The sequence below is a fragment of the Pelobates fuscus genome, chromosome 6 (genome assembly GCF_036172605.1).
Source record: "Pelobates fuscus isolate aPelFus1 chromosome 6, aPelFus1.pri, whole genome shotgun sequence".
Lineage (NCBI taxonomy): Eukaryota > Metazoa > Chordata > Amphibia > Anura > Pelobatidae > Pelobates > Pelobates fuscus.
In genome coordinates, this window is record NC_086322.1 from 201,230,437 (window position 1) to 201,242,678 (window position 12,242).

Sequence of the window (12,242 nt, forward strand, 5' to 3'; positions counted from 1 at the left end):
CAATGCCTATTTGAAGCAAAGTGCAGCTAAGTGCTCCTCTAGAGTGTTATAACACAGAACCTTCCAAGGCCTGAACGAGGAGTAATTCCAACAGACAAAAGCATGTCAAGCTTAGTAAAGCCTGTATAGGATTGTAAGAGGATCTCAATGACCGTCTCAGGGATGCCTATACTAATATGGACTCCCGCATCAACACCAGAACTTGAGGATCCTGGTGTGTCATGGATCCTTGTAATAGGTCTGGACGTACATGAATTTCCCTTGGAGGTTCCAGAATCATCTTATTCATCAAAGGAATTAGAGTCGACACGGTCTTCCACTGTCATCTTTTGCATTGCCTTTTTAGGAAAGTCAAAAACAGGAACATATGTACATCAGACTAAAATTCAAAATTTGAGTCAGTGTATCCTGAACCTGAGCATTCTGGTCCTAGCATGTAAAACATACTTCTGGACCTGGTAGGTCCAAGAAATGGCCATCAAATCTATGTAGGGTATCAGACAATCTGCGTCAACCCTGAGGATACGTCAGGACATGGTTGCCAATCCACCTTGTCCACATTTATTCGGCTCCAGCAAACAGCCATTGAATTCTGAGCCACTGGTTGTTCTTCTGTGCCCTGATCATTATGGGCTGGAATTCCATCAATATGTATCTGTGAGACCCATCTTGGTAGATCTAGGATACAGTTGCATTGATATTTGAGCAACTTTGGACCCATTCATTCTTTAGCAAGCCTCTGAAGTGAAGAAGAACCTTGAAAATTACTCCTAGTTCCATACAAATGAATGGTAATATTCTGCATCATGGTCCAAACACTGTGCTACCAATCTTATAAAAACTGGAATTTGAGCTAATAATCGACCAATGAGGTTCTGTTCACTGGAAATTCAGAGATCTAATCCCTCTTTCAGCTGCCAGGGTAAGGTGTAACCCCACTGATGGGGACATAGTAAGTGGCTGGCTCCAATAATCTTGTTAGACCAAGATAGGAAGGATCTGTAAGGAATCCAGAGATGCCATTGGGCCCACCTGACAAGTCTGCTAGTGGAAGCCAGGATTCCTAGTAGTTACATCTATTTTCTTGCTGTTATCAAGCAGAAATGAAGAAACTGGGAGAGAAAACCTTTACAATCTGTGGAACTGTTCCCAAGATAGGGAAAAGCAGAGCATAGAATTTTCCACTTGGGAATGTCAACCACTGAGCTGGTCTGAAACTGCTTTTCTTGATATTCATCAAGCAGCCAAACTTTAGGAGTTATGAAAGAACTATATACCTCTGTGTGCCTGCCTTCTGAGGGTCTAAGGCTATCAGAAGTAGATCCTCCAGATAATGGAACCAGGTGGAGTTCTGGACTCTCAATAACACTATAAGCACATATAAAGATTCTTGGGACCACATTGAGGCCAAATGGTAGGTTCTCTTCTGAGCTAATGCCGAAGATCTCTGCAGATTGGACTGAAAGTAAGCATCCTTGAGATATATAGAGGTAAGGATATTATCCTTCCAGATTGCTTGAGATATGGATCTGATTGACTCCATCCCAAGACTCTGACATTCAGCCTCTTTTTGGCCTTCATGTGCTTTTCCTCTTAGTACCAGAAGAGAGGCGAAACTTGTCCCTGGAACTGCTCTTGTTCTGGGACCTAAAAAAAATCACCTCTTCGTCCAGAAAGCTTCTTCCTTCAGTGCTTTAACCTTTTGATTCATTGGTCTTAATACTCCTGTTGGTATGAGACTCCTGTGCCCATTAAGAAAAAACTCCAGTCTATATCAATCTGGACCATGGATACCTCAAGCTTCCAGAGTATGACGATAATCTGGACCATGGATACCTCAAGCTTCCAGAGTATGACGAGCCCAGGTATGTGTGATCAGAAAAATGAGGCTCCTAGTACTGGAGGAGATATGTTCATTGCTGAAGAGCAAAATGACTGTGTTATAGCTCCATTAGAACCTTGAAAGGCAGGTTTACCAACTGCCATGAGTCACCTCTGGAGTATTCCCTGCAGGACCAGTAGCTCCATGTATCTCAGAAATACTGGTCACTGGAGGTTCTCCGGTCAGACTATGAGGAGCTGGGATCCTTGGAACTTCCATCCTAAGGTACCAATATCTTGCAGCCCTCATTCGCCTTTTCAATGGAATTATCCAAAGTTTTCCCAAACAGCACCACCACTTGGAGGATGAGTCATCATCCCAGAAATAGAACTATAATTCTTTCTTAGCTGCTATAGATAAAGCCATTTTATCCAGAGAATATCCTAGTTACATCTAGGGAAGTTTCTGTGAAGAAGTCAGTTGTAATCTGAAGACTTATGACCGCCTCTTCAATCTTGGCTTTTAATCTCTCTCTCCATAGTAGCCTTTAGATCTTTAATCACATATTTCATGTTTGTAGAAACAGCAGCGGAAGTCACAGCTGGCTGGCCTCCTGCAATGGTAGGCGTAAAATTTTGGACAGGTCTGCGTCCACCTATGATCCATAAGAGTGCAACTTAGGTGGTGTAGTTCTGGGGTTGGAAATAACTTCTTCCACAGGGTAAAGCCTGGCCTCTTTTCTTACCCCTAAGGCCTCTGGAACTTACTTTGTAAGCCCTGCCCGCATGTCATGTGGCTGCACAGTGATAGGTCATGCTGAAGCGACAACCTTCTGGAGGAAGTCAGTGCATAACCGATTCCTTCCACTGTTTTCTCCTCATAACCAGATCCTGGTAAAGAATCAGACACCTGACAAATAATAATAACTAAATATTACCTGTGGTAAAGTATTAAGAAAAAAATGTGCACTGTTAAATTCTATAAGAAACCAGCAAAACAGCTTTAAAACAGGCTGAAGACAGCACTTATCCATGTCTGGAGACCCTTCAAATACTTACCAAATAAGTGTGGTATGTTTACTGTAATTTTCCCTTTATTTTAGGCACTTTCTGGCAATTGCCCTTATCCAAGATGGCTGCCACAACTTGTATTCCCACAATGCAAGTCATCTGTATTAGGCCCAATAAGGCACAAACTGCACACATGTGGGCCTATTCCGAGTGTGTTTGCTGTTTAGAGACCAGGGAGAGGACTCTGTATGAAGCCTACAATGGCCCCTAAACACCCAGGGTACCGGGAATAAATCACTGGGACCAAGGGGAAGCAAAATAGATAACAAAAGTGCCTGCAAGGGAGTTGAAAAGGCAACCACGTGCAAAAAGTCAAAGTTTAAAGGCACCACAGTCTAAAGGCCTCAAGATATAAAAAGGTAACACAGTTTTCAAAATGTATCAAAGTTTTAAAATATATCAGTCTTCAAATGCACTGCAGTTTTCCAATGACTTGCGGTGTTACATGCAACAGTATTAAATGCAAATTTAAATGAAACAGTTTTAAATGCCAGACAGCTTAAATGCAACACAGCTTAACCCCTTAAGGACACATGACATGTGGGACATGTCATGATTCCCTTTTATTCCAGAAGTTTGGTCCTTAAGAGGTTAAATGCTTCCTAGCAAAAGCACAACCGCATAATGTACCACAATCTTAAAAATAAGATACAGCTGTATAATGCACTAGTTTAAAGATATCGAAGCTTAAATGCATCGCAGCATAAAAGCACAACTGAATAATGTACTACAGTAAAACAGGCAAATAAAGTAATGAAGATAAAAAAAAAAAAAAAATACATGTCCGTAAGTAAAGGAAGCAAATTGCTCACATCCTAAGGGCTGTAGGACAGGAAAAAGACTGAGGACCTTAGGGATGGAGCCTCCTTTTAAAACCTTGGTGGTTTTCCTGTCCTATCGGCTGTAGGGGAGGAGCTAACCCATGTGTATATGCTGCCATGATTAGCCAGGAAAGACAATATGTCACAGCCTTCTTTGTTCATATTTACCCAGCGTGCCAATATTTGTGGAGGGCACTGCATGTTTTCTTGCAGAGATTAATTTGGTACTGAATACTCAGAATGTTTGTTTATTGTAAAAATTATTTGAAATTCCTCAATAAAAAAATATTTGAAAAGAATGTAGATTTCTGAGACAAAATTGTGAAAATGAATCAATTATCACTAACATTCTGTTGTTTTCTTGGTGATTATAATCTTTCTCCACAAAAGGTCTTTATGTATAACTGCCAATATATCTGTTCAGACCCATGTAGGAATTTCCACTGTAAAAGGGGGAAAATGTGTGACATTGATGAAGAAGGAAATCCAAGTTGTGTTTGCCAGGAGCCAAGTGCCTGCCTTTTTGGGAATGTAAATGATAATGTGAGTAAGTTTAATATTTCCAGGGAAAGTATTACAAATAGCAGCATTAAAACAGTGTTAGTAAAGTAGTAGAAGGTAAAGAAGGATAACAATAAATGATGTATCTGATCTATATATAAACTAGTTATACTGTAATAATATTTTCAATTGTGATATTCCCATTTTCCATTATTTTTTGTGTCATTTCTTTTCAGGAGAGACCTAAAAGTTTCATATCTCAGTGCACTGTCTGACTCTAGGTGGTGTATTTTCTTTAAATTAACCCATACAACATTAGACAAAGCTTGTTTAGACAGGACCATTTTACTTCTTGTTCCTGTATTCCTAAATTATTTGGAATTAATGCCTGCATGTACAATTTACCCACTGAATTTTGCTGCAGAATTTTACAAAAAACAAAACAATAAAAAAAGAAAAACATAGTATATACATATATACATTGAACTGTATAAAATATACTCCGTATTGAACCTAAATACACATAAATACTACCATTTGGATAATGCTCCCAATTAACTTGCACACTTACTCTTTCTGAGCCAGTAACAAGTGAAATGGTCAGGGTCTCTGGTTCATCGTCCTCACCAGTTATACACGGTTATACAGAAAGTGCACCCTGTACCCAAATAAGCCAACAGTGTGATTTTAGAGATGTTTAATAGAAGTGTAATTCATAGGATGTATTACATAAGAAACAGATATTGTATCCTTCAATGTAATTTGTAAAATATTACAATTTGTTACAATGAGGAAATAAGAAATCGATAAACAAATCATATCTGGTTAGGATTGGCAGATTACTTATTTCAATTGTAAAAATTTAAAGAACAAAGAAAAATAACATCATATGTCCTATTCTTTATGTATTAAAAAAACTTTTGTTTTCTTTTGTAATGTACAGGTTTGTGGCACTGATAACAAGACATATGAAAGCCCATGTCATCTCTTTGGTACCAAGTGCAAGCTTGAAGGAACTAAAGAAGGCAACAGTCTACATCTGGATTACCAGGGATCATGCAAATGTGAGATAATAGTAACATTATTAATATGATTATCATTTTTACTAGGGAAGATAAATGTATCTTGTTGCTAGTTTCCACACAACTTTGGATATAGATGTTGTTGTTAACCAGCTTAATCTTTTCCTGAAGTTAGGATGTGCTATGCCCTCCTGGCCAGACAGGGTGACTACCTGAAAACCGAGGCAGTCCCTGCAGCCCATGTTACCAATCTGAGTGATTTAATTATGGAGTCATCATGATCACATGACTTGGATCAGCGGGATTGACTTGGATCGGTGGGATTGACAGATTGCCTGCAGGGGGACTGCCTGGGTTGTCAAGCAGATCCCCCAACATATTAATTGTATGAAATGCACAAAAACAGGTTGCGCCAATGGATAGATATAAAGATAAAATGAGTAAAGAAATATATATGGAATAAATAATAAACGAATAAAGTCCAATGATCACAATCCCAGCTGCTTTAAAATTCTTGAAAGGTATCAGTTCTTGGTTAAGGTGCTTGCCAACATATGTAAAGAGATCAGTGGCGTATCCGGGGGGGAGGGGGCAACGGGGCAATTGCCCCCCCCGAGATTCTTCCCTGCCGGCTAATGCAGGGCTGGCATTGCACAAGTGCCAGCCCTGCTATTTGCCTGCGGACCGGGGAGGGAGATCAGAGCTCTCCCTCCCCGGTCCGCAGGCAGTGTGCTGACAGCTGGCAGGGGAGGGAGGGAGAGGAGAGAGGACCCGGGAGCTCTGCCTGCAGCTCCTCCGGGTCCTCCTCTCGCGAGATGTAGAGCGTTGCCGCGGTTACCACGGCAACGCTCCAAATCTCGCGAGAGTGAACTCTAGCCCTGGAGCGCGGGCTAGAGTTCACCTCACCACCACCGGACCATCAGGGAACGAAATATGTCCCCCTCCTCCCAGTAAAGGTAAGAAGGGAGGTGGGGGGGGGGACATAAAGTACATTAATTTTAATTAAATAAAATAATTAAATATTAAAAGCCTCCCTACCCACCCATACAAACACTGCCCCCCATACACACACTACACACACTGCCCCCCCATACACACACTGCACACACTGAACCCCATACACACACAACACACACTGCCCCCCAAACACACACTACACACACAGCCCCCCATACACACACTACACACACTGAACCCCATACACACACAACACACACTGCCCCCCATACACACACTACACACACTGCCCCCATACACACACTACACACACTGAACCCCATACACACACAACACACACTGCCCCCCATACACACACTACACACACTGCCCCATACACACACTACACACACTGCCCCCATACACACACTACACACACTGCCCCCCATACACACACTACACACACTGCCCCCATACACACACTGTCCCCCATACACACACTACACACACTGCCCCCATACACACACTACACACACTGCCCACATACACACACTACACACACTGCCCCCCATACACACACTGCCCTCATACACACACTGCCCCCCCATACACACACTACACACACTGCCCCATACACACACTGCCCCCCATACACACACTACACACACTGCCGCCCATACACACACTACACACACTGCCCCCCACACACAGCCCCCATACACACACTGCCCCCATACACACACTACACACACTGCCTCCATACACACACTGCCCTCCATACACACACTACACACATTGCCGCCCATACACACACTACACACACTGCCCCCATTCACACACTACACACACTGCTCCCCATACACACACTGCACCCCATACACACACTACACACACTGCCGCCCATACACACACTACACACACTGCCCCCCATACACACACTGCCCCGTACACACACTACACACACTGCCCCCTATACACACACTACACACACTGCCCCCATACACACTACACACACTGCCCCCATACACACACTATACACACTGCCCCCATACACACACTATACACACTGCCCCACAAACACTTCCCCCATACACATACTGCCCCCATACACACACTACACACACTGCCGCCCATACACACACTGCCCCCATACACACACTATACACACTACCCCCTATACACACACTATACACAGTGCCCCACAAACAGTGCCCCATATACAAACTGCCCCCCCATACACACACTATACACACTGCCCCACAAACACTTCCCCCATACACATACTGCCCCCATACACACACTACACACACTGCCGCCCATACACACACTGCCCCCATACACACACTATACACACTACCCCCTATACACACACTATACACAGTGCCCCACAAACAGTGCCCCATATACAAACTGCCCCCCCATACACACACTATACACACTGCCCCACAAACACTGCCCTCATACACACACTACACACACTGCCCCACAAACACTGCCCCCATACACACACTACACACACTGCCCCACAAACACTGCCCCCCATACACACACTACACACACTGCCCCACAAACACTGCCCCATACACACACTGCCCCCCATACACACACTGCCCCCATACACACACTACACACACTGCCTCCATACACACACTGCCCTCCATACACACACTACACACACTGCCGCCCATACACACACTACACACACTGCCCCCATTCACACACTACACACACTGCTCCCCATACACACACTGCACCCCATACACACACTATGCTCCCCTCTGATGAGCTGCGGGCGAAACGTGCACGTCAGGGGCCGTTGATACAGCTGTATCTCCTACTCTCTTAGCACATCATGGCAACAGGGATACAATGGATCCAGAGTGGACTTCAACTCCCATCAGGCGAAACCCGGAGAGCTGCTCAAGGTTTACTGGGATACTGCAGCAGCCCATTTACCTCGTTATTACTAACGTTTGTGTTGATTTGGCTGCACCCAGTGTCTCCCGGGTATATGCTGAAGTCTCTCTGTAACTTATCAGGAGTGTGTCACTTAGGGCACATTATTGAGTGTGCTACCCGTTCATATATGTGTCAGGCATTTAGGGTTCCCTTATAATTGAGGGGTGTTTATTGAATTTTTTATTTGCTATTAGGGCTGCTCTTATTATCTAGGCATACCGCTTACAACCCTTATCCTGAACACGGTATGTTCATGTGACCTGCCTGATACCTCATACACCAGAGGTCTCAGCTGTTCTTATTCACTTATTACGTGCAATATTACTGCTCTTTTGCACATAGGTATCTAAGAGAGGACACTGAAAACTTCTGAACAGGACCTCTCTCTAGGGCTATTATGTATCAGGGTATTAACCCATGATTGCTAATTAACAATCTGTCACCTTATTTATGGCTTTAGGGATCCTTTGATTGAGGTTTTTGTTCCCATGGCATTATTTGCCAATTTTTGCTAATATTATATCTGCTATTAGTGTTTGTCCTCCCTTCTTCTCCTTTTTGTTATTTGCAACAGTGTGGAGTGGACTTCAACTCCCATCAGGCGAAACCCGGAGAGCTACTTAAGGTTTACTGGGATACTGCAGCAGCCCATTTACCTCGTTATTACTAACGTTTGTGTTGATTTGGCTGCACCCAGTGTCTCCCGGGTATTTGCTGAAGTCTCTCTGTAACTTATCAGGAGTTTGTCACTTAGGGCACATTATTGAGTGTGCTACCCGTCCATATATGTGTCAGGCATTTAGGGTTCCCTTATAATTGAGGGGTGTTTATTATATTTTTTATTTTCTATTAGGGCTGCTCTTATTATCTAGGCATACCGCTTACAACCCTTATCCTGAACACGGTATGTTCATGTGACCTGTCTGATACCTCATACTCTAGAGGTCTCAGCTGTTCTTATTCACTGATTACGTGCAAAATTACTGCTCTTTTGCACATAGGTATCTAAGAGAGGACACTGAAAACTTCTGAACAGGACCTCTCTCTAGGGCTATTATGTATTAGGGTATTAACCCATGATTGCTAATTAACAATCTGTCACCTTATTTATGGCTTTAGGGATCCTTTGATTGAGGTTTTTGTTCCCATGGCACTATTTGCCAATTTTAATATTATATCTGCTATTAGTGTTTGTCCTCCCCTTTTCTCCTTTTTGTTATTTGCAGCAGTGTTTTATTTCCAATAGGGTGGGGGTCTACAATATTGGGTTCCTATCCCTCACATGTTGGAACATCTGGCATATTATCCGTATAGACCCATATACTTAGCACCTATCTGGTGTGTGGGATACTGTATTCTATCGGAATTGTACAGATTTTATTTGTCCTTCACTTATTGGTGGTTTTTCACCTTATTTTTTACTATTTACTATTAAAAGTTATATTTTATATTGCAGGGCACTCATCCTATGTATGTTTTTTCTATAACTACCTTGGTAGTTTTTTGAGGGTTACCCCCTACTGTCAGAGTGCCCGTCCAAGTCTTCCCTGTCCTCCCCCTTCTTTTGTCTCCCATACACACACTACACACACTGCCGCCCATACACACACTACACACACTGCCCCCCATACACACACTGCCCCATACACACACTACACACACTGCCCCCTATACACACACTACACACACTGCCCCCATACACACTACACACACTGCCCCCATACACACACTATACACACTGCCCCCCATACACACACTATACACACTGCCCCAAAAACACTTCCCCCATACACATACTGCCCCCATACACACACTACACACACTGCCGCCCATACACACTACCCCCTATACACACACTATACACAGTGCCCCACAAACAGTGCCCCATATACAAACTGCCCCCCCATACACACACTACACACATTGCCCCCATACACACACTATACACACTGCCCCACAAACACTGCCCTCATACACACACTACACACACTGCCCCACAAACACTGCCCCCATACACACACTACACACACTGCCCCACAAACACTGCCCCCCATACACACACTACACACACTGCCCCACAAACACTGCCCCATACACACACTGCCCCCCATACACACACTGCCCCATACACAGACTGCCCCACTACACACACTACACACACTGCCCCACAAACACTGACCCTCATACACACACTGCCCCAAACACACACACACTGAAACTCTCACACACACTGCCACCCTCACATACACACTGCACCACTCACACACACACACACTGCAGCTCTCTCACACACACTGCCTCACACATACACTGCCCCCTAACACACACACACTGCAACCCTGACATACACTGCACTCGCAGACGCATTTCACCACTCACACACACACACTGCACCTTTCACACACACTTCACCCCTAACACATACCACTGCTCCTATGCCCTATATCCCAGCAGACCCCAGGTAAGTTGTCAAACTGTTCTTAAACGGTTTGACTACTTACTCTGGGATGGGATCCTGGCACTACTGGAGCCATAACTACTACACTGAGCTGTAGTGGTTATTGTGCCTGGATTATTTCTTTAAATAATCTACAAGTGCCCCTCCCGAGATCAGGCTCTGGATCCGCCACTGAAAGAGATACAAATGAAAGATAATAGTGCAGACTGTTTAAGCAGGAAGATAAAACTCTCAATAATGGTAATTGGGATTGCACTCACATTTCGCAGATCTTAAACTAGCTCTAAGTAAAAATTGCTTGCAGCGGTACAATCCCCACGGATGGATATAAAACTCTGAAGGCCAGTGTCTCAGCGTAAATAATGTTATATAAAAAGTAAAGAGATATACAATAGTGCTCACTGTAAGTACAATTTATATAAAAATAAATGAATGTATTTTAGTCAGATTTGATAGAGTGGTATTATGCTCAAATGTCTGCGCATGGGTGGTATAATCCCCACCAGGTATATGGTTTGGAGTAGTTGTCCAAAATTGGAGTTGGATGTGCCAGGAACAAATAAAATAGTTAAAAACTATTAAAAAGCATAAAAAGTGTAATAGATGGTCTAACACATATTAGTGAAAACCAAATATACTTTAATGCTAGAAGAAATAAAACAAATCTTTGTTGAGGACGGAGGTGGGGCTATATAGTTTTGTGGGACCGCAGCGGCCAGTGTTCATTAGAACGCCGTCCTGGTTGGGGATGGCTCCATAATGGTGCTGAATGGCAAGCTGACTTGCCTTAGGTAAGTTTTTTATTATTTTAACAGCGAGACCGCAGCGATCAGATGCGGCCACGCTGTATGGAGGCGCGAGGGATTTGACAGGCAGACTGTTTGCAATAATTTTTCGTAAACTGTGTTTTTAACTTTATATCCCTAACATAAAGACACCTTTAGATGCCATGTCATACCACCCCCAGGAGATAAGTGGTATGTTTTGAATTTACTTTGAGTCTTTGTATAAAGTCTGTAGTGTGGATATTTTCCAACTAGGATAGACAGATTGGATGATATGCACACCTACCTAGACCAAAAGCACTCAAAAAAGAAAACTACAGGAGCAGATGGTCTGTAACTGAAATATTACATAACATTTTGAGGCACATTACCCTTACCAATGTTTTTAATGCATTATTGGATGGAGGATAACTTGCCCCTCTGTCATTGATGGCATGTGTTACCATACTTCCTAAAGAGGGGAGATATCTCACAAACAGTGCTAACTACTGCACCATCTCAGTCCTAAGTATGGATATGAAACCATTTGCTAAAGCATTGGTAGTGAGATTATCTACATCTCTTCCAACCCTAATTCAAAAGAACCAGTCAGGGTTTATTGCAGGTTTGGGGATTATACAATAAGGATCCTTAACATCTCGTATCTTTCTAGGTGCTTGGGTATCCCAGTTCTATTCCTGTTTACAGACTCTGAAAGGGTGTTTAACCCCTTAAGGACCAAACTTCTGGAATAAAAGGGAATCATGACATGTCACACATGGCATGTGTCCTTAAGGGGTTAAGGGGGTAGACTTGGCTTACCTAAGGGAGACCTTTAGGGGATTTGGTATGGGTTTTTGATGTCTAGGGTAACTGCGAAATATTCTAA

General features: G+C 43.2%; 1 protein-coding gene across 1 annotated transcript in view; it reads left to right on the top strand.

Annotated features, from left to right (window-relative positions):
- Positions 1-12,242, top strand: part of SPARCL1 (SPARC like 1) — a 62,127-nt gene that overhangs the window by 28,976 nt on the left and 20,909 nt on the right. The window contains exons 6-7 of the mRNA XM_063425293.1: positions 4,138-4,256; positions 5,158-5,278. Of these exons, the coding sequence (XP_063281363.1) occupies positions 4,138-4,256; positions 5,158-5,278 (240 nt within the window). The remainder of the gene's footprint in view (positions 1-4,137; positions 4,257-5,157; positions 5,279-12,242) is intronic.